We start from the raw sequence: 24,445 nt of genomic DNA, 5'->3' as shown, positions 1-24,445 counted from the left end.
CTGATATTTCTTATCAGTTTTTTGTAATGACTGCATGTGTCTGGTTAGTTCTGCTTCCAATGGGCGGCTGGATGTGTATTTACTTTATCATTCAAGTCCAAAGTACAATGAATCAACTCTGACTACATGCATATTCATTGGATGATACGAGCAGTTTGCCGAGTGATTGGTTATTAATTACATCAATGAAATTGATATGAGAGATATATATTACAGAGATGAGATCAGAATGGCCCTTTTGATCTGCTATTTTTCAAGTTTTAAAAGATGCCTGTTGTTTCAGTTTTGTGATATCAACCATTATTTGCATTTGACAGCTTGGTGGATATCAGAAAGGAAGTTCGTATATATGTATGTTTTTTTTATAAGTGTGAATGCAACTCCTGTCATATAGCCTAATTCTGAATATAATTTATTTAACCCTGCCAGGAGTGCACATTGAGTGGGTTAGGAATGTTCACTTCTATTGTCATAATTGATCGTCTTTGGATGTTTTGACATTTCTATATCACGATTTCCCCCCTCAAGGCAAGCTCGGCTTTTCATAATACCAGTGTCTAATGAGGCATGAAGTAGTTAGGTGCAATTTCAAAACAGAATATTGTTTTTATAATCTCCTTCCTCGGGCATGCAGAAATTATGCCTGTGTACATCCCTGGTTTGCTTTGAAATTTAGTAATGCTCGGTTAACTTCATAGGGATTTTTCATGATTTTTTCTTCGTAAAAAATTCAGCAAACTCTGATGTTGATTGGGGTATAAAGAGCGAAACAAAATCATGTTACATGATGTCTGCCTTATGGGTCGAACAGTCAGAAAATCTCTTTGGAAGAAAGTGAAGAAATGAAACACAGCCAAGCTTGAAGAAGTTTAGACCTTTTGCGTAATAGAGAATTATGTTTTAATTACAAAATTCAAATATACCTTTTAGAATAATTGATGGTACTTTTTTGTGGTGGTTGCTGATGTATAATTTTTTCTCCTTGCTACATATATTTGTAGCACATCCAGATTTTACTTTGAGATTTCAAAAACTGTAAGTTTACGAACCACTTGATGCAGGCCTAGAGTATAAAAAAGGGGGATTTAGGAATAAACTTCACCTAATAAGCTCAGTCATGAAGAAATTAAAACTTTAAGCATGATACTGACAGAAGTAGTTTTGGGGGTAAAGATTTTATAAGACATTGGTCTCTTGTTGTGATAGAAGGAAGAACAATTACATTTTTGATTGTTTTTTCTTTTATAGTTGAATCTGAAGTTAATTTGGAACTAATTTACAGTCATAATGAGCTTGGGTGAGGAGTTCATTGTCTGTCAGTACACTGAGTGTGTCATGGTGCAAGAAATTTACAATGTTACATTTACACGTAACCATTTTGGGGGGTATTTTTTGCTGTTAATCGTAATTTGAAAGATTGCGTTTGCTGTGAGAAATACGGTGTTACATTTTCACAAACATACATGTAGTTTAGTATTTATTGCTGTCAATGTTTGAAATTGATCACTTTTGAATTAATATCTCTTCATGTTATCGGATTTCCTCGGAAATAATGACAATTTTTTAGATATAACTTTACTGCACGATTCTATGGGAATTACTTTTTCCCCCCATTTTTTTAAAGCAAAATCATCCTCATTTTCCATTTACATGGGTTGAGAGGTCTAATTTTGATTAATTTGAAAGACTTTTTTTTTATTACATGTACAAGTGTACACTCTAAAAAATGAAGAGCTAATTTAGCTCTTAAAGAGCGTGTATAGTGACTGCACTTCGGAGTGCTGATTTTTCTTGTTCAAATTTGAACTAGACAAATTAGCTCTTCGTAGCTCTTCGTTTTTAGAGTGTATGATTATCTTTATTCTATGTTTTGATTTTGCCTTTCCCTATGTAACTGTGGTAGACTGTATAAAGTTACATTTTCGCCGTGATTGATAACTTCTTTAAAATGACAAAAAGATCAGCTTCCCTTCGTGGTTAGGTGTAAAAACCCACAGCCTGGATGTTATGATCAAGTTGCTATGTACTACTACACGCATCTCTATCTTTAGACCCACACATAAACAAACTTGACATGAAAAATGGGTTGTATTTGAGCTTGTCTGAATGAATTAAGTGGAGTGTCTAAGATCGTGGGCATGTCAGCGTGGTGTCGTTTCCGTTTGCTGCTCCGGCAGGAAATTGTAGCAGAAATGATGACTTTCAGATGCATCCTTTGTTAAAAGATTAGCTAAGAATCTTCTTTTTTTTACGGTTAAAGGGGTATAAATGTCAGTTTTGGTCAGTGTCGTACTTAATAGTAAAAATGGAAAAACAAAATACAATTTTAAGAGCAGGGAAGATTTTGTCTGAATATGAACCTTGTATCTGGTGGGTGTTTCATGAAAGTTGTCAGCACTGACTAAATTGTCAGTACTGACAATTTTAGTGAAATCCTTGGTTTTTATTGGCTGAAAGGCACTGGCCTCTGACTGTTACTATGGAACTGTCGGAGAAAGACAACTTGTCAGTGCTGACAACTTTCATGAAACGGTCCCCTGATCTCACTTCACATTGAGAGCTTTGCATGAGTAGCTGACAAGTTTCTTGAATTTCTTGAGATGATCTTTGCAATTTTAGGACTTTTTCGTTTCACTGATCAATGCATTATGATAAAGCCATAATTATGTAGGTGCCTATTTGTACATTTGTAGTCAACATTAAATTATTAATTATCTTATAAAATTACTCAGTGCTACAAATGATGTGTTGAAGATCTGTGGCAATAAAATATTTAGATATCAAAACTGCTTGAATTTCACTTTTTATTGATCCAAACTTCGCTATAATACTGAAGCGGGATAAGATAAGCAGGACCCATAAACATCGACTGGCCGGCCCAGTCCCCTGTCAGAGCGCTCTTTATCGGAACTGTGAAAGGAGCCAATACAAAGGTCTGACAATCTTTTAGTGAAACCCTATCACTAGTAGAAATGACATTTATTGGCCGTTCATAAACTCATGTGAAATTTGTATGAAACTGTATGAAACACTTAATGTGAATGCCTCGCTGAAACTGGTCCAAATGATTCCGTATCCCTTAGGCTATATACCCATCTTTATGTCTTGCTTACAATGCCTTTCCAGGTCCAAGCTATTTCGCACCTAATTTCTAACTGGTAATCTATTCAATGGCTGATCAAATAGACCTTAGCCATTGGGTATCACTTTACAAGGATCCTGTTTGAAGAGGAACAATTTAAACCTCCCCAAGTTATTGTCCTAATTTATAAAGCCCTTTAGTGGTTTAGTGACTTCATTTATGTGTGCTGTGTACTCAATGCAAACTGTCCTAAGTCTATAGATCTTTAGGATTGTAAGGTCTTAAAGATTAAACAACTCCCATCCAATGCCAAGTTCAAAGAAATGCAGGTATATTTTCATTCATTCATTCAAGAAACTCATTCAAATCTTAGTTCCTTGTTGAAGAGTACAAGAAGGATGTGCCCGGCACTGCCAGATGTGGGCTTTATACTGTACATTACCCTTTCATGTGGATTGGTTGATGTAGAGATTATCCCAGATTACTTAAAGCTCATTACAGGATTAAAATCAGGTGTTTCATAGTTGCTGGTGGTAGCAAGACCTCACTTGTTGACCCACCCTCACTGTTGTCGATCAAGTTTTTTTTGGAAAGGACAGAGATAGTTTGACTGGGGTTTCTTCAGGATAGCATTTGAACAATTGTCACCGGACAGCTTTTCTTGGTTTTGATGGGCTAAAAACCACAGGTATCTGACTGTTTTCAAGGTGTTTCCAAGGTAACTATATTTGAAATATCCGCCAAGTCACTTTTAATAGAGTGCTCCAAATAATGTCATTTCAGATACTTACATATATGATGAATCTTTAATCTGACTTTAAATACTGTACACAGTAAAAAGCTGTATAGAATCTTATACAATGCTGTTCACGCCATGAAGTTCATGAACCTAACAGAAGTTGTTTAACAGTTTAAACAACCTTGCTTAATTTATTAAGATTCGGATATTAAAATAAAATTTTGTTGTTTAAGATTTTAAACACTCTTTTAAAACTCTGTAAACAACTACTGTAAGGTAAAACAAACAGCTTTGCATACAAATTTTTAACAGCAATTTTGCTGTGTAGGTTGCGAGAACATTTCATTTAAGGTTAGACAAGTTTGCAATTTTCTTTTCTTGTCTGACATTGAGGAGGATTACTTGTCAAATTGCCAGGGATGTTCTCTCCCTGGATGGGAGAGGAAGGATTTGATCTCTCTAAAATAAAGTATTATTTTTTTTGTTAGGAATAGAATTGCCCATGCAGGCCTCTCCTACAGGAAGGAAATACAAATCAACTCCACGAATTTAGCCATGCCTACTTTGGATCTACATGTACTTGTCTAAAAATAATGTGATACCCCAACCCCTCCTCCCTTCCCCACCCCTATCCAAGGTTTCCAAAGGTTTGGCCTGAAATAACATTTGTTTAATATATTATGTTTGCATCAGTTCAAATAAGTGTGAACAATTTCTTCATGTGATTTTGACTCTTTTTGAGGTGTTTGTTTTGGCCATGCAGTGCCATGTATGGTAATGCTTGTTATTGATTTTATATTACAAAAATGTACAAGGAAGCTACTTAACTGACTAGAGCTGTTTTCATACTGAAGGCGAACTGGAGTTACTCCAGTGTAACTCCTGATTGATACCCCTTTCATATTGCGCCTTTCACTGGCGAACTTCACCGGCGAAGTTCGCCAGCGAAGGGGAAAGTGTCCAGTATGAAAGGTACACAGGAGAACTTCACCGGTGAACTTCGCCGGTGAACTTCTCCACCTCTAGAGGTGGAGAACTTCGCCGGCGAAACTGTTTCACAGGTGAAGTTCGCCGGTGAAAAGGCCAGTATGAAAGCAAACCGGAGAACTTCTCCTCTTTAATGACGTCAGAGGTCAATTTTTTTCTCTCCCAAAGTCCCCTGCACCGAGATTCCGCGCGCGATAGTTGCAAGCTCAGCTGAATGCTATGGCCAAGAAGATACCCTCGAACATTTTTTTTTTTTTACTAACAATATTTATTAAAAAGCACTTTTTACATACATGTATAAAATGCACTAAGATATAAAAACAAGGTGATATTGTTTGTTTTTATCGTAATACTTCCAAAATATGTTGTAATTAATTTTTTTGATACCTTTTTGTAATAGGTTAGAAGTAATGTTTACAATTTTCTTTCGTTTGTTCTGCAATCGCCCGTTGACTTTCGCCGGGGAAGAAATGTCAGTGCGAAAGGGTACATTTTTTTCTTCGCCGGGGAAGTGAGGAATGCGAGGCGGAGAAGTTCGCCGGTGAAAAATGAAGAGGGCACTATGAAAGGGGTATGAGTTGATACGCTTGTACTGCGAACCGTCATTACACCCCCTTTCGTACTGACAAGCTCCGCAGCGGTGCATCTGCAGTCATTTCCGTGGTTTGCAAGCGAGTTTGCGCCATATGTGTGGCGCGCGGAATCTCCCCATGCTGAAATGAATGAAGTTTAATACACGCGGGATAGGCGATACCTCACTTCCAGTGCAGAATTACTCCGTTTGTAACCCTCTTCTCGAAGTGGGTTGAGTACTCCGCTTTGAATCCGGATCGAAATAATCCTAGAATTTTCATACTGCCCTCCAAAGTGGAGTAAACCCCTTCTGGACTCCGGAGTAACTCCACTTCGTCTGTCAGTATGAAAGCGTGGTATGGGAGAGTGGGGTAATGTCAGCACTCCTCGAGTGCAATGATATGTGAATCTGTGCTCTACACCAACATCTTCTCCTGAAGACGACAAGAACACACTTGTCGAAACGTCGAGATTGGGTGGTCCTTTTCAGGACCAACACTTGCCCAAGAATGATACATGTATGCTTTTCGCACTGCATTTCCTTAACCCCATACTATCCTTAACCCCATACTATCTTTTTTTCGATTCACACTGTCTTTCTTAACCCCGTACTATTTGCTTAGCCGGGGTTAACGCCTTAACCCCGGGCAATCACACAGCTCATAAATATTGATGATTTTATCATACAGAGCGCGATTAACGTGCAATTTCGACTTCTGTGATTGGCTAATGCTTAGCCCCACTTTTGCTTAGCCCTGTTTCGTTTCACACTGCATCTCTTAGCACTGCAATTGTGGTGCTAGCACCACAATAAGCCGGCTAACCCTGCTTTTTTGCAGGGCCAGATAGTACCGTACTATTTACCGTGCTAGCCCACTTTGGTAAAACGTAGTGTGAAAACGAAGTGGGCTAAGCTTAACCCCGGGAAATTGGTGGGGCTAAGACCCCCCCTTAGCCCCACCAATTTCCTGGGGTTAAGGGAAAAAAGTGCAGTGTGAAAAGCATAATGGTGTATCGTGAAACCCACTGCACTATTCTTCTTTGCCATGGAAACCTTCAGAAGTTACAATATGAATATCCATTAACATTCTCTATTGATATTATTCACCTTGTTTTGTGAAATCTGGCCCTGCTCTAACCCGCATCCCTGAGGATGGCTTGATAAAAATATGAAATTTTTATGAAGGAAATATAAGACCCTCCATCTCCAACTTAATCACTGATGTTTCATGATTAGTGAGTTGCTGTGTTGCTTTACTTGGGAGTTGCGGAAACATTTAGTTTTTAATCAGAGATCTGCTGCACCCACTTATATCCCAAGTTTCCCCAGTGGATGGAGATTAAAAGCTATTTTTACTCAAAATAAGATCAGAATCGAAAGAAAGTTGTCTGCACATGATCGGTGCGTAGTATGAATAACATGAAGTCGGCAATATTTTGATGGTGCGAACTTTTGCTCTGTCCTCTCAAAAAGAAATATCTTGTCTGTTTTATTATAAAATATAAAGATATAAAATATAAAATGAAATGTAATAGAGAGTTTCCATTGAGAGGTCAATTGAAACCATAAATACATACAGTGTGTATTCATTTTCTCTTCTATTTTTTGTTGGATTCAAATTACTTTGCTAGAGGGCAATAATAAATTTGATCGATTCATGTGACATAAAAAAAAAATTCAATTTTTTTTTATTTTTTTACTAGAAATCGTATAAAAGATGGGTAGAAAAATATGAGTAGATAGTTTTAGAGTCTTTCTGTAGTTAATGTGTGTTAGCAGGGTGCCACATAACTTTTAAGATGCACTTGCCCTGTCGGGCAAGTAAATTTTCAAATAGTTAGAATATACTTGCCCGAAAATCTATTTCACTTGCCCAAAAAATCCTTGAAAAAAAAGTTTTACCTATTCAAAAGAAAATATTATGGTTTTAGAAACCATTGACCTTTTTTTTCTCTCTTGACATGAACTGATGTACCTTGTTCTTGCATTTCTTTTTACAAAGTGATTTTATCTTGCCTGCCATGACCAAATTTAGGGTCGGTATATCATATCAACCCTAATTTTGGTAATTCTACTGTGAGAGTTTTGCTTGCCCAATTCGGGCAAGTAGATTTGGTCTTTACTTCAAAACACTTGCCCGACTATAACTTTTACTTGCCCCGGGCAATCGGGCAAGTGCTTATGTAGCACCCTGGTTAGGTTGCAAAATTCTTTCTATTTATTTTGGATGGAATAGTTATGACTGATGAGTGAACTGAAATTTTTAAAAAGAAAGAAAAGAATATTTCAGTAAACGTGATTTTTCTTTTTATATTTGAAATGGATATTTTCTGAAGTTTCGAACCAGAAGGGAATACCTTTGAACTTGATATGTGAACAAGTAGCAACCCTCTGAACAGGAAGTTCAATATTTCTATTTCAAGGGTCTCAGATGGATGGGGAAACTATTTAGATATCAAAACTGCTTGAATTTCACTTTTTATTGATCCAAACTTCGCTATAATACTGAAGCGGGATAAGATAAGCAGGACCCATAAACATCGACTCGCCGGCCCAGTCCCCTGTCAGAGCGCTCTTTATCGGAACTGTGAAAGGAGATAAGCGCCAATAAAAGCATAAGTTTGTGGAGTGAAAGTCACCGTTAAAGTTGTGATTTTATTGCCACCTGGAAGCGTTGAGCTCCCTGGTGAATTGACGTTTGACGTCATTGCTTACCTGTCCTGCCCGATTTGTAAAGATCTTTCTCAATTCCCCTTTTCATTTATTTATATTTGATGAAATGTGGTTGTAAAAAACATTTTTGTCTCCCAGTAATTCTTGCTACCTTGACATGAAATTCAGAGGCAGGTAATAGTTGCATTTATATTTTCATTTCTAATCATTTCTCTTTCGTGAAAAAAAAAGAGGTGTGAGCAGATTGGGCATTACATGTATGGCTTTTTTAGAGAGAGGGGGGAGGTTAATACTTCTACGATTTCTTGGTTTTCATTGTTGGGACAGTTGAGACAGACTTTTTCTTTCTTTCTTGTTTTGCCCTTAATTTGTAAACCCTTTTCCCGATTCCCCTACATCTACAAATAGCACTGGTGCATTTAAAAAAATGAAATACAAATACTATTTCTGTGTGTTTTATTATTATTCAAAAAAATAGTTTTTAGCCTTGCGATAATTCATTCATACATGTATTTACTTCGTGTACAATGTAGATCCACATGTATGGAAGGGGAGAGGTGTTGGGGGTGGGGGTGAAGAGGATGAGAAGAAGCAAGTCCTGATTCGTTTGTCAATCTCCCATTACAATAAGTCAGTAGTGATTACATGACCCGACTTTCAAGCCACGTTGACACACTAGTTATTGACCATGTGCTGGGAGTTGTCCTAACCATATATTGTTGCACTCTTGAGGGGTCAAGTTTAATGCAGTGATAGAAGTATGAAACCCCTCCGAATGCCCCTTTCACATTCACTGTGATATACATGTAGGCTTAATCTGGATCAGGATTGATTTTCCAGAAATGCAAATAAGTGGGTGGTTTTATGAGTCTTGTTCAACAATTTACAGAATCATTACCTCCTGGAATGTACTTCATATTACTATTTGCTGTTAGAAATGGGTAAAAAATTCTGGATTACACAATCACAAAATTTACCTGTTTTATTTTTTACATTATCATAGGTGAACTGTGAAAAAAGAATGATTACTATACTATACATTGTGGCAAATTGCTCTTTGACTTCAAAGGGATTCAAAATCAAGTTGATAACTTAAATACATTTAGACATACATGTAGCATTATCGAGTATCATTATTATCAATTTTCTCATTTTACAGTCACACACACCAACGAATATGACTCCAAACTGACTGATGATATGTCAGTCTAAATAATGTAATAATAATAATAGTCGTTTTTTGTATAGCGCATAACACATTATGATTAACGTCTCTATGCGCTTCCAAAGGACTTGGATATTATTACCCCGGCTGTAGCTCGAGCAGCTAGCTTCCAGCACTCGGCATTTCAAGGAATAAATGCCTGCCAGGTACCCATTCACCTCACCTGGGTTGAGTGCAGCACAATGGATAAATTTCTTGCTGAAGGAAACTACATGTACGCCATGGCTGGGATTTGAACCCACGACCCTCTGTTTCAAAGTCCATTTCAAAGTCTGTTTCAAAGGTAATGGATTTGATCGGTCTGGAGTCGGTTTCATTGGTGTGACTGTAGCTTATCAGATAATACATGGGTCTGTGTCCCCGTTTCATAAAGACTTGTTACAATAACAAATGCACAATTTCTACAACAAAATTAATATCAGCTGATAAGATGAAGGATTTCAGTAGCTTTTAATTAACTGTTATTTCACATTTTATATTATAACAAGTTTTATGAAACACTCCGCTGGAAACTGAAACATGTAGATAACCAAGCTTCCTAGCCTGTCACATGAAATAAATGAAAATTGTCGGGTTTGGATTGGGATTAGATTCTTGGTGTGAAGGGGTCTCGAACATTCTCAAACCTTGTGAATGTGATGCCTTTCAATGCAAGGCATTGAGTCTTTGATCAGACCAGACGGCACTCATTCACTTCATATCATAGGTAGAGAAAGGCCCAAGACGAACTTCACCTTTGGTCAAATGAAATGAATGAAAATTGTCTGGTGTAGATTGGGGATTAGATTCTTGGTGTGAAGGGTCTCAGACATTCCCAAACCTTGTGAATGTGATGCCTTCCAATGCAAGGCATTGAGTCTTTGATCAGACCAGACAGCATTCATTCACATCATATCATACATGTAGGTAGAGAAAGGCAGAGACGAACCTCACCTCCGTCCTCACAATGGATTTTGCATAATCATATCCGGATAATTCAGAGTGCTTTTTTCTGAAATTGGTTTCAATCACATATTCATGGATGAGCATTGACTTGGAATAATAGGATGTTCCTAGGTTGGAAGTGATTTGCCTCGATGATGGTACATGTATGTACTCCATTCTAATAGGTGCTTGCGGCATTTGATGATCCATGTACAGTACTCGTGTACTGACAACGTGTTTGGGACCTACCGGTTATTGTCTGGAGTTATTATCACGGTTGAATGAATGTAAATATTTTGATTGAAATGATTGGAATATGACATGACAAGCTCTCCCGATTTGAAAAGGAAGATTTGCTTTCAGAGATCAGTAAATTTGCATAAATTTCTGAGTAAAAGTTTTTTGTTGTTGTTGATTGTTTGAAAGGAGATTTGCTTTCTTATATCAATGATTTTTCAGAAGTTACATGTATACATGTACACAGTTTGATTGTGAATACAGATTAATTTTGATAATCACATGACTATGAAATTCATTTTAAAGGGGCAGGATGAATAGTAAATCGAAATATATGATACGTATAACTCAATCCCAATGGGTCCTTGCTGTAACTAATATCTTTAGTATTTACAAATATAAACTTTCAATGATATTTGTGGTTCTCAGGGATACCATATACCGGTACATGTATGGTTGAACTTGAACCCAGCCTCCTCCTTCAAAAATATCTTCTTCTTTGCAGAGATATATAAGTACATGTATGTGTACACTTCATTCCTACACTAAGCAAAGAAAATCCTAAACCTTGTACTGAGACTAACTTCTTGTACTGAGACTAACTTCTTGTTTGAATGAAGGGTATTCTATTGACGATGGCATGTGTATATGTCACCTCCCTGGTATTCCTATTACTGGTAGTACTCTTACACCTGTAACATGCGTTAATCGTCGGCCTTTACCAGTATCAGTGGCTTGAGCGTGGACATGCGCTGCATCCCATGGAGAAATGTTAAGCAATCTTGTCTTAAAACACCCTCGACTGCCCCCGAAATAAAATAGAAATAGGGAATATTAAAAAAAGTAAATAAAACAGAGAAAACATGCTTTTTCACAAATGAATAATGTTTGAAAAGTATAATTTTGAAAAATCAAGTTATTACATCGCTTTCTATTACATTGCTTTCCATGCAATTATGATAGCAGCATCAAGCCAGGGGTCCCCCACTTTGTCTTTAAAAATGGGACGCATGGCAGACAATCTTACTGTAAAAATCTTTCCAGATGTTATTTTTACAATCTACTTCATATTAATTTCATTTCTTTTCTTTCTCTTTTCCTTACAGCCATCCAGTCCCTAGATTCTCTCAATGACCAAATAGTCCAGTTCATCTTCACCCCAAAGTCGGCCGAATGCGATGTCAGCGGAGCCAGCACGGGTGACAGCCTCAAGCCACTAGAGCGTGACTCGCTGAAATCCAACCTTGCGCTGATGCGCAGACTCCTTGTTGATGCACAGGCCAAGTTCCACCGGATGATGGACGATAATAAGAAGTTAGCAGCAAAGATTGATAACTCATTACAGGTGAGGGTTTATGAGAAGACTAGTTACTAGTTGAAAAGTGAGAAACTTCAAACGCACCACTAGCTTGGGATTAACTTACTAGGTTGGGCCACAATGGATCCTGTGCTTGCCTAACAAAGCAACATCCACCATTTTGTCTGCAACAGGGCACTGGACTACACAGTATTGCCATCTAAGATACAGTTGGGTCACATTCTGCCCTGTGCTTGCCTAACAAAGCAACATCCACCATTTTGTCTGCAAGAGGGCCCTGGACTAAACAGTGTGGTCAACTGGGTTACAGTTGGGTCCCATTTTGCCTTGTGCTTGCCTAACAAAGCAACATCCACCATTTTGTCTGCAAGAGGGCCCTGGACTAAACAGTGTGGTCAACTGGGTTACAGTTGGGTCCCATTTTGCCTTGTGCTTGCCTAACAAAGCAACATCCACCATTTTGTCTGCAAGAGGGCCCTGGACTAAACAGTGTGGTCAACTGGGTTACAGTTGGGTCACAGTGTGTCATCCTGTGCTTGCCTAACGAAGCAACATCCACCATTTTTTCTGCAAGAGGGCCCTGGACCAAACAGTGTGGTCAACTGGGTTACAGTTGGGTCACAGTGTGTCATCCTGTGCTTGCCTAACGAAGCAACATCCACCATTTTGTCTGCAACAGGGCCCTGGACCAAACAGTGTAGCCAACTGGGTTACAGTTGGGTCACAGTGTGTCATCCTGTGCTTGCCTAACGAAGCAACATCCACCATTTTGTCTGCAACAGGGCCCTGGACCAAACAGTGTGGCCAACTTTGTTAGAGTTGGGTCACAATGTATCATCCTGTGCTTGCCTAACAAAGCAACATCCAGTTGTAACCCATTTCCAATTTTTGATTGGCACAGTCACAGTCTCTTTCTTGTTTGTGACTCCTTGTCACTGGTTATTGCAGTTTTGTTTCTGGCAAGGCCATTCAATTCAAGATGCCTTATATGAAAACTGAGCTTGTTTGTGACACCATGTCACGATATCATCAAGAATATCATCTACAGAATTGTAGCGGATGACTTAGGTTTTTAAACACTATCTGGCAATGAAAGCACAGTAATTTTGGCATTATAAACAAGTCTGAGGGCTAGTTAACAAAGAGTTAACTTAAGTTTGACTTGAAAACATGCTCATTACGCCCTAGAATGCACATGTTACAATACGTAATGTCTTTGATTGTGAGACAGATAACGCACGTCCCTTCAGCATGATCTGACCAGTGTGGTAAGGCTGTACATGGGAATTCCAGTGCCTTTTTTTGTGAAATACCCCCCCCCCCCCTTCCCACTGTAAACATATATTGTTGCATGGAAACGTTGATGATGGTTGAAATGAATTAATCCTGAATCTTAATCTTCTTATAGATGGCATTGGTGGAAGCATTGAAGACTTAATACCAATCCATCACATGCATGTTGTTTGTACAGTGAACAAAACAGGGATCTGCACTGTCACATGACTATTGAAAACTTGTGAAGCATTCATGTATATCAGCATGCCATGTAATACCACGTGTCATTGACAGCACGGTAATGGTGCGTGTCAGTAGCTTGTCCTTGATATAAAAGATTTTGCCTTGGTGCGTTAGAGCATTAGATGATCTCAGTCATTGAATTTAAGCTTCACCAAGGGAGCTTTGGTCGAATTAACACCAATACAGAATGTTTTGGAAGTTTTTTTTTTAACTTGTACAGGCCTGTCACTCATCATGAAGTCCTGTTATCCATATTCATGTCTCGTGTTGAAGATAGTTAAAACCTTGATTCTGAGAAGGCCCTTTTTCAGACCTCACTTTCAAGTGAGAGTTTATAGTGTACAATATTGTTTGTACATATGACATGATGTGCGCTCACTTTGGAGTATGAACATTTTGGCAGTCACAGCTTTGGACAAGTTTGAATTGTAATTTACTCCTTAAAAATACAATGTGGCATTTCTCTGTTACTTTTCATGTTGTCTGGTTTTATCTCCTCTGTCAGTCTTTCTTATTTCATTTGACAGTTGTCTCTTTTTTCCCCTTTAGATACGTCTTAACTTTCTTGATAGTTCCTTGCTAAAACCTCAAGGTCTCCTTCTTACCAACTTTCTTACTCTTATGCCCTCTCATCCACTTAGGGAAAAGATATATACCTGTAGGGGCTCATGGCAATTTTGCCCCCTGAACTGTGTAAAAGAATCCTGTAAAATAAAATTTAAAAAATGAGCCCTGTAAAATCTCCCTAAACTGCAACATTAAAGCTTCCTCAATGTTTGGCCAAGTAGGTTGTGTAAAGTAGCCCCCCCCCCCCAGAAAAAAACAAATTGCCTACATCCAATGACCCCTTCCCTTCTCTGTCCCCCTTTCTGTATCTCATCTCTACCTATTTTTCCACTTCAAGTATGGTTTCCAACCATTGTTCTGGTCTCTTCATATCCCACAACACACCACTTCCCTCTCCGTCTACTTCCTGTAATGAGCCTTTATAATTGATCTCGAGAGTTGTGGTGGTGCACAAATCCATTATTCATGTATCCATTTCAGATTCTATTTTTTTTTGGTTGAAACCGCCACCCGCCTCAAAACATGACTCTCCAAAATGAGCGAGATATCCTGCGATGAATATTGCATTCCTCTTGAAATCTGTTGTCTGTTTAATAGTGAGGCTGACACAGAAACGATGACTGGGATATCAGGAGGAGGTGGGGGTAATGTAGAGAAGGGACTGGGGGACTTTCGATCATAGAAAAGCAGTGTTGATGGAAGAAAGACACTCCCCTCATCAGGGGCCGTTACTTGTAATGTATTTTCATTATTATTTCTTTTTAAAGATTTGTGGTCATTTTTATTTTAAATAGGCCATAATCTAAGGATGCATTACAGACTTCCAAAGGAGCACTATTGGGTGGTGATATCTCACTTCCAATCTTAATTCGAATCCTGGGGAGCGTTTCATGAACGGACTTGTCGGACGTTTTATCCGAAAAAGTCCTATTTTATTTGACAGTTACCATAGGTATAGTAACAGTGCTTATTAGTCAATCAGAATCAAAGAAAGTAGACAGGTCTGAAAACTTGTCAGACAAAAATGTTCATGAAATCTACCCTAGACCATTGAATGATTGCAGCCAACCCTACACTGGTATACCCTAAACCTAACACTATTCTGGAACCTCATTAAATCTTCTGAGTCAAAATAAAAACATCGCATAAAAGCCAGTCCCAATCCTATTTCAAGGGCCGATAGTAGCAGGAACAACTGCTAGGTCACTGCATGGATGGTCACTGTCCGAAACAACTCTCCCAGCTATGTCTTCATGTACCCCTAAGGCCCTTATCAATTTTCCTTGGGCATACTGCTTTTAATAGGCAGTTCATGTTTATATCAAGAAGCAGAGGGTTTGTTGTGCCTCAGAGCTAAACACCCTTGAAGAGCTGTCTTGATTTCCAAACCACTAAGCACCCAATATCCTCACTGGATGAGCAGTGAAAGCTCATCATCATCATATCCCCCCTCAAGACACGCATATCTAGATCTGCTTGACGAATCCCTCAAAGGCAACATGAACCCTTGCTGATCTGCCAAGGTTGCGAAGCCAGAATTAGAGTTGGGGATGACGTCAAGGTACGTGGTTCAGGGGGCCCCCGCGAGATGAGACTGCTACACCTAAGTTACCATGCCGATTAACCTGTTTGGGTTATCACCCTAAAACACCCCCAATTTAACAAATTCTTGAATTGGATTTGACTTCTTCACACTCGGTGTTCTCGAGATAGAGAAACGGGGGCAGTGAGCAATCTTAAAAATTTGCCACAATTTGAAAGCATGGAATAATTTAGAAGATGCTTGCAAAGGGGTTAAGTTTTCAGGGCACTGATGTTTCGGCTGGGACTGGAATATTATTTATAAGCAGTATAAATCACTTGGAGAGCGATTCTTGATGATTCATGCCTGTCCGGTGATGACTTTGAGATTTATAGACACTTTGGCAATGAGCTGAAAGTGATTTGATTTCAAGAAGTTTGAAGCTCAAGACCAGACATGGGAAATACAGGACCGTATTTAAATAGAACAGGGTCAGAAACAGAACTACCAATCATTGATGTGACAAATTAAGATTGATTTTGAAAAGAGAGATTGGCAGCAAATAATAGGGTTTATGCTTGTGTTTTAGTCATTGCATTTGGATCTGTTTATAGATGAATAGATAACTTTTTTTTGGGGGGGGGGGGTAGTTAAATGACAATAATTCATGATTATGATAAAAAAAATTTGATTTCAAATAGTTTTTGATTAATTTGGATAGGCGAATATAGGCCTTTATGTCCAATAGGAATGTCACAATCCAAAACACATGTGGATTTGATTATATGAAGAAAAAAAGGGCTTAGTTGGTATTCCTTGACACGGTATTCACAACATAACTCAGCCAAATAATTGGAGTAATTGATTTACAAATCAAAGTTCATAACTTCTTTGCAAGAAAATGTGTGCCACAGCTGCATTATCATGAAGCATTTATTTGATGCTGGTTGGCCATTGGAATATTTGATATTTACAAATCAGAGTCTGAAGGCCTTGGTCTCTTAAACTTCTCTTCGAAGGAAGTTGTGAACAGAGAGGATGCTGGGAAGAGGATGAGGGGGATTGTCTGCGATGATTAATTGCTTGCCTCCAACACGCCACTTGGTCGTCATAAATAAATGCTCCCTTATGGAGGCTTAGTCATCTCACACTCCTGTCTATGCATACATCAATCAGAGTAGCTGAGCTCTGTTCCAATCAGCCCATGAATGACCCGATGATTTGTGATTCTGATCTAGAGGAATTTGAGAGACCAGCTGTATAAAACATGATCAATACTAATCAATGATATTGATGTGATCACCAAATTTTATGTGACAAAAGTAAAAACTCGGCCAGTGTTATGTCCTTGCATTTTAGTACACATACAGTACTGCAACTGCTTTGGCCCTGTTGATGGGGGGGAGGGGAAGGGGGGGGGGTGTTCATTTATTAATAGCCAGGCCTCGTTGTCTTTTCATCATGTGATTTACACTACAGACAAAATGGAATTAGTGTTCAATTGTCTTTACTTTTCAGAGAGGTTGGGATGGATGTTCTAAGGGGCTTTATTCTAAATTCTCAAGAAGCAGAAACTTTCTTTTGGTAGGCCCAGGCTTGTTCCCAAGAAGTGCAATACAGCAGCCCATAGCAGAAAGATTTGCAATTGAATATAACCATGTGTAGTAGGTCCATGATATAACTAAGAGAGCAAAAATCAAGCGCAAATCCAAAATCTCTTCTGATAGGTTGAAAATCAGGTTGCGTTGAATTTGTAGACTTGCGTTTGATTGCAACTTTTTCTGCAACCAGCCCCTAATTGTATTGATATCCCAGAGATCTGGGGCCCTGTTTCATAAAACTTGTTTTTATAACACATATGCAATAACAGTGAAAAGCTACCGAAATCATTCAATCTGATTGGCTGGTGGTTAACTCGTTATAGATATTACGCATTTGTTATTACACGTCTTTATGAAACAGGTCCTTGTTTGTTTCCATGACATTTGCTCCGGCGATAATTGCTCCGATGGAAAATCTACACGTTAAGCCTAACATAAAACCTAACCTCCAAAATTGAATAAACCCTAATCCTTGTCTTTACATAATTCAGAACCAAAAGCTCTATTACAATCCTACATGTAACTCTAACCCTATCCTCTCTGATATATTAAGACCGGAGCAATTGTCGCAGGAGCAAACGCCGTGTTACCCCTGCTGCTTCATGAGAGGCTAATGAGGACTAAACCCCCGAGATGGGAACTGGGCGTGGTCAGCATGGTGATTAGGGGATTGAGAAATGGTGCCTCAGTATCTCCCAAAGCTCTAATCATCGTTATGAAAAATCATCCTCTTTCAAGACTATCTGTCTCTCAAGTTCGTAAATAATTATGATGCTCTATTTTTTTTCATTTTCATTTGTTCTTTAGACTTTTTTGTTATTCTATGCCAGTGTGGTTGTCTCCCATCAATCAATGTCTCATTTCTAGATATACTAATACTTCTCTATCTGTCTGTGACTGTCTACCCATATCCTTGGGGTTTTTTTTTTTTCTTTATTTACATTTTCCCAGTCTTGCAATAACTATATTTTGATTGATATCGATTGTACCCCTCTTTTACTATCTTATTCATCTGTTAATTCCAACCCATATACCTGTGTATGCATCTTCCCCTTTCTTTCTCCCTTTCTCTCTTTACCATCACCTTTTTTTTCTTTCATCCTTTTTTCCTTTATTTTTGTTTTTCTCAGCCCTGTTGTTATAACTATATTTTTATAATTATACCCCTGTCGCCTTTATCATCTTCATCTTCAATCTGAACTTATACTCATGCATGTGTCCTCCCCTTTCTTTCTCCCTTATAGCCATTCTCTCATAATCCTTCTATCCCTCTCAACATACATGTATATTCCAATGTATGCATGCCCCTTTCTTCTCCCTTTCTCCATGTGCCATTCTCTCTATATTCATTGCATCCCCCTCTCCTTCCCCTCCCCTCCTCCCATTCTTCCTTCAAAACATTGAAATTTTCTCACCCCCTTCTCTCTCTCTCTCTCACAATCTACTCAACTGCCTGATTCAACCCTATCTTACCCCCCCCCCCCCCCCGACAACAACTAAATGGAGGGGTTACATACAAATAGGAATTTCACTGACTAGTTTGTTCTGAGGCAGATATAATTTTTTTGTTAGCCTATCATGAAAATTTGAAATGGTCTCCTTGTCTCCCTTTGGAATAATTTTAATAAAGATTAATTATAAAATACAGTTCTGCTCAAAACTTAGTGAACCCCACCTCAAAATGCACTCCTTCATAAAGAGTGTTGACTGTAGACAACAACTTTACAATGTTTGCTGAGCCCAGAGAAATAAACTTTTATTGAATGTAGTATTTTATCACCTGACTTCACAATTAAATATCTAAAAACCTGACAGAATTTGAACACTTTGAATATGTTCATTTTTCTTGTGTGGTTCACTAACTTATGAGCATCACTGTATATAATTGTTGACAGCCCCATCCCCTTTTCCCTCCCTGCATCAGCTGACAATTACTCACCCCTGTAACTGTTGTCTCATGCATCTAATCCTCCTCATTTTCACAACTGCCCTCATTCATTCATTCAACTCACGTGTCATTTTATAAATCTACTTCGCGATGTTTCCCTTCGGAATCCATTCAATGAGATCGATAATGAGAATATATGATTGTTGACAACCTAGTGTCTGAGTCTTCATTAGAAACATGCCTCATCTTCAACTCTCTCTCATTTTATCATTACCAAACTCCCTTTCTTTCAATAGATACTATCTCAGTGTCTCTTTCCCTCCGTCTCCATCTTTATTTTGTTTATCTATGCTTCATCGTTATTCAGTTCCTTCCCCGTCTATATGCCGGCTCCTTTCTAGGTTTCTATCTCGAGATTAATCTCTCTATTCATAGTCTATTTCATATTCCTTGGACTATTGTCTCTGTTTTATCTGAAGTTTAATCTCGTCTACCCCCTCTTCCCCTCCTTCCCTTCCCTTCATCTCTGCCGCCTCTCTCCCTCTTGCCCCATCCCCTATCTATCCCCTTCCCTTTTATAGATCTGTATTTTGTTCTCCTTCTTTCACCATAAATCTAGGGATGGCCCATGCTTTAGTTCATCACTCTCTACCCACAGTTCCTTAATTGCCCTTTCTCCTTCATTCTCCCTTAACTTTCTGTTCTTTCTTAATGACTACTGTTCTGTAATTCCCTATTACAGTCTTTATAGGCCTACAGTGACAACTATGTTTCAGTCAGCAATGGGTAAATACATTTATGATGATGATGATGATAATGTTTTATTTACCCAGGGTAGCCACTTCAGTTAAGAAACTGCTCTTCCAGCAGTACCTGCATATTAAACATGATGTGTTATTATTACCTTTCTCCAATCTAAATGCTGAGCACCTAGCAAGAAGGCAGAAGGTCCCATCTTTTATTAGTCATTTGTATGACTTGGCCGTGTATCGAACCCACAACCTCCCGTTCATGAGGCGGGCATTCCACCACTGAGCCCCCACTGTAACTCGTAGACATTGTACAGGAACCGCCAGGTTGCAGTAGGCGATGTGTTAATCCGTTGACTGCTACATTCTGTAATTCCCATATTATGTTCCAGTAAGCCTTAACCTGTTGACGACAAAATTCTGCGTTTCCTACCGGATTTGTACAACATATGAACCACTATGCTCCAGTATTATAGGCAATGTGTTTAACAGTTGACTACAGAATTCTGTAAACTCACATAGAATTTGTCCAGGGACCCCCAAAGACTTGTCTTTTCCAGCAGCTACATGTCGATGAATGATGTGGAAGCCAGCTCCTTTGAATGCTTCACACAGATTCATGGCGCTATACAAATGTTGTTCATCATCATCACCTGGTTTCTTTAGGTAAACAAATGGGAATGCTGACTGATTTCTGTAACTCCCGTAGACTTTGTTCCTGGGACCACCAAGATTCAGCCCGTCACTTTCCATCTGTCTCCATCTACCGTCTCCCCGACCATACCCCCTTCTTTTCCACAACCCCTGGAATCCCTCGTCCATCTGTAGATAGAAAGGATCATGAGTATTATGGGCAATGACAGCTTAGTGTGGAGAGCTCATTAATAACATGCCTGTTATACCGTGGCTGTACTTCTGAACAATTCTGCGGTCATACCGAACTGTACATTGCTTTCTGTATCCAGAGTAATGATACACTATATCAGCCTTACTTCTCATTGTGAGATTGGTTATCTGTGTGCAGAGAGAAACGGGGAGTATCCTTGATCCATCGATACTTCTCTCTTCTCAAATTAACATTAGCCCATTAATAATTAACCTTTATAGTACATGTATGTCTACTCCTCCATTATTACAAATTACCAGCGGAAGTCAAGTATGTGCTAACCTCATATAACATCATAAAATAGTTCTTGTTTGAATGTCTGTTTTCAAAGCAATGATTAATTGCTCCAACTGTAGTTGCACACAGATCTTAAGTGTTGGATAGGCTTACCTCGAGATTTCATTCTAGCGTATAATGCTCCCAACTATATTACATCAAATTATCTAAAATGGATATAACTTAGGATGAAGAATAATCAAGTAAAGAATTATTGATTTCTGAAACCATAATTATTGTTTTTTTGTTAATGTATTTTCAGCAGAACGCCAATCATGAAGTAGATTCCTTGAGAGAAGAACTTGCTGATACCAACAAGAGATTAAGTCATATGAGCACCGATTCATCGCCCACCACACCCGACAACGACCAGGATAACAAAGGTAAGAAAGAGGCGTGGCACTTACGTTGTCCCTCCCACTTTTCCTTGATAATCACTATACTTGATGTTCAAGAAAGCTTTTTCATTTGATCTGCAAGTGTATTTCTACCTCATTTTCCTTCTGTAACTGCAAATCACAAGAGATATATTGTACAATCGATCTCAATTTTTCAGTTAATGATAAACTATCATGGAACCTTGATTGTGAATGGTTGTTATAGTTGAGATTGATTTGAACAATTGCCACTCTTTATGAGTCGGGTCCAGGTGGGTGTTTTATATTGTTTGTAAGTTAACAGAGACTTTAGGAACGACTGGTGAACCTTTCTTATGCGCTAAATAATCACCAATGGCCATTTTAAGCTTGACTAATCTGGTTGAGTACTAGTATGCTGAGAATGGACGAGAAACTACCATTTGGTTAATAACCATACATGTATATATGATTCTCATTGACCTTTGACCCTTGACAGAATGGCAGAAGCAGCAGGACCAGCATGAACTGCAGAAGCTGAGAGACAAGTGCGCCCGACTGGAGATGGAGAACAAGAGTCTGCTCAAGCAGATGGACGATGCTCACATCCTGGAGCAAGACCAGGATCAGGTACCGACCGCTCAGGATATCAAGATACAGCTGACCCAGACGGAGCACGAGCTCGCAAGAGCCAAAGAAGCTCTCACCGGTAAGTCCTAGTCCTTAGTATCGCCTCAGGAATGTTGGAGGATTTTGATGTTAAGCTACTGATTTCTTTCAATTCATATGGTTGGTGAAAAGGGCTCAAGGTTTACTTCAAGTGGTGTGTTAATGGATAAAACATGCCTTAATTATTGAGATCTTGTTCGATCACATGGTAGCGCAACTGTAATGATCATTATTGGGTTTTTCTCATTTTCTCATCAATTGCAATCTCATTGTGATTTAGTTCACTTTTATTCAAGTCTAATCCAATATGATTAATGTTAGATGAACTCATTATTTTATTTACTCCTTTATTATGAGGGAATATATATTGGAACAAAGTTGCAAAATGGCATAGAAATATTGATGTGAGAGATTACTATTAATTCAGTCTCCTTTGAAATTGAATGAAATGGTCCTTGGCATGAAAATTCTATTTAATAAATATTAAAAAAGAATAACATTTTGTATCTGTCTGACTGCAGCGATGAAAGCAGATCGGAAGCGACTGAAGAGCGAGAAGGTGGACCTCCTGAACCAGATGAAGCAGCTCTACTGCACCCTGGAGGCCAAGGAGGAGGAGATGAGGGACTTCATCCGTAACTACGAGCAACGGATGACGGAGAGCGACGCCAGCCTGAAGAAGATCGTGGCGGAGAAGGAGGAGGTGGAGAAGGACAGGTGGGAGATCTTGAAGAGGGCGCGGGAAGCGGCCGAGAGGTCGGTGGCGCTCAGGGAGCAGCTGGATAAGAAAGAGAAGGAGAACGAGTCCTTGGAGGAAGAGCTTGAGAAGGTGAGCAAAGAGTGGTGGTCTTGAAATCGTGAAGATGATCCTTGACGATTTACCAGGATGCTAGATCAAGTTGATCAAAGAGCCTTTAGTACCTTAGAAAAAAAAAAAACAGTTTCTGGAAGGTAGAACTATGTGATAATAATGGTAATACATATATGAAGTATAATTTGTTAAGTGCAATTTATCTAGTTGCCTATTCACATGTGCATTATATGTGACCCTAGGTTTAGCTCCAGGTGCTGTTACCAGCACTTGGTGCATTCAAGAACTTAATCCTAGTACCCATATGCATCAATTCCTCGCTGAAGGAAAGAAGTTAGTAACCATTTGAGAACACTTTGCCAACTTTCTTCAAACCAACAGGTCAGAAGACAGCTCATATCCGAGAGGAATGCCCCTCGCATCATGCTCAGCAATTCAAGCAGCGTCAACGACTCTATGATTCTAGCCTCTCACTGCCGAGACGGCTCCATTGGATCTGATAGCGTCCTCTCGCAAGGCCCGGATGCTGCGGACGTCAGCAACGCAGGATCCGACCTCCCAGAGACCCCACCCCTTTCAGCACGCAGCGTCCGTAATACACATTCTTTCATATCAGGTGAGAATCGTGATTTATTTCAGATAAGACCAATTTTAAAGTTTCTTAACCAATTATGTCAACCAGGGGGTATCCCTGTATTACACATCTTGGTCATGTAACACAAAACCTAGCAACTGCTTGTATGTCTGGTTTTTATGATTTATTGAACATTGTGATTCATGCATCAGTTGTATAAAAAAAATGTACTAAAATCAATTGCGTTGTGTTATCCGGTTCTGGGGCCTGTAACACAAAGCTTAGGAATCATTGTAGAAATTTTTTTTATACAATTGATTGCATTGACTACAATATTCAATAAATCGTGAAAATGAAGCGTACGATTAATCACTAACCTTTGTGTTACGGTGCCCAGGGCTGTCATGAACTGCGGTACAGAAAAATATGTTCTGTATAGAGATGAAGATAAGCAAGATTAAAGAGAAAATTGCTGAATTCAGACAGATCTTTCTGATCTGGGACAGATGCTGTAGAATTACATCCTGAATAAAACTTTTGATTTACCAAAATGTGGATGGTCAGCGTCGAAAATTATTTTTGAGATTCATATCATGGCGATACCATCCAAGCAGAAAATGATCAATTGACCAATGATGATTAAACGACTGATTGATTAAGCTGTAAACGCTTTCCTTTTTACCTTTTATACTCATCAATAGTTCAAGAATATTCAGGTAATATATCGTTGCTCAACAATTTCGTTACAAATTCTCATTCGGATTCGGTATGCATTTCATAGCATGCTTTCTTTTTTTAATTGGCTCACGGAAGCAGCATCTAACTTATCAAAATCATTTAAACGTATTCAAAAACAAAAGTCTTGTTCATTCAGACCCCCCCCCCAAAAAAAAATTAATAATATCAGGAGCTGGGCTGCATAACCTTTCTAAATCAAATTCTTTAATGATCATGATCTGAGCGAAAATGATGCTGGTCAAAACAGTTTACCATTATGATGTTCCATTGAAATAAAACATGTGATATCTGATTGATATGATGGTAAATGAATGTGATATCCATTATCGATGACATGCAAGTTATTTGACTCTCATTGGTTTCTCTATCACATATCTGATTACACCCATGAGTACGATCAATGATAACAATATGTATGCATTGGTTGCTATAATCTCAGGAAGCCGTTGGGGCTCAATACATGGATGTGGGGAAATGTTCTTTCTAATTGACCCCTGTAAAACTATAGTTGCTTACAGAGAAAAAAGAGGA

General features: G+C 38.7%; 1 protein-coding gene across 6 annotated transcripts in view; it reads left to right on the top strand.

Annotated features, from left to right (window-relative positions):
- The first annotated feature begins 3,339 nt into the window (after window positions 1-3,339).
- Window positions 3,340-24,445, top strand: part of LOC129276932 (kazrin-like) — a 35,727-nt gene continuing 14,621 nt past the window's right edge. For 2 of the 6 annotated variants that reach the window (XM_064109827.1, XM_064109825.1), the window contains exons 1-6: window positions 3,454-3,800; window positions 11,548-11,786; window positions 21,029-21,149; window positions 21,622-21,831; window positions 22,313-22,620; window positions 22,984-23,218. In XM_064109827.1, the coding sequence (XP_063965897.1) occupies window positions 11,694-11,786; window positions 21,029-21,149; window positions 21,622-21,831; window positions 22,313-22,620; window positions 22,984-23,218 (967 nt within the window). In that variant the 5' untranslated portion in view covers window positions 3,454-3,800; window positions 11,548-11,693. Of the gene's footprint in view, window positions 3,801-11,547; window positions 11,787-21,028; window positions 21,150-21,621; window positions 21,832-22,312; window positions 22,621-22,983; window positions 23,219-23,877; window positions 23,893-24,445 lie in introns of those variants that run through there. The other 4 variants (XM_064109828.1, XM_064109826.1, XM_064109830.1 and 1 more) reach the window with 4 other exon arrangements.

This window comes from Lytechinus pictus, chromosome 14, assembly GCF_037042905.1.
Source record: "Lytechinus pictus isolate F3 Inbred chromosome 14, Lp3.0, whole genome shotgun sequence".
Lineage (NCBI taxonomy): Eukaryota > Metazoa > Echinodermata > Echinoidea > Temnopleuroida > Toxopneustidae > Lytechinus > Lytechinus pictus.
The sequence above is the reverse complement of the archived record's forward strand: the minus strand, read 5'-3'. Positions and strand labels throughout refer to the sequence as shown.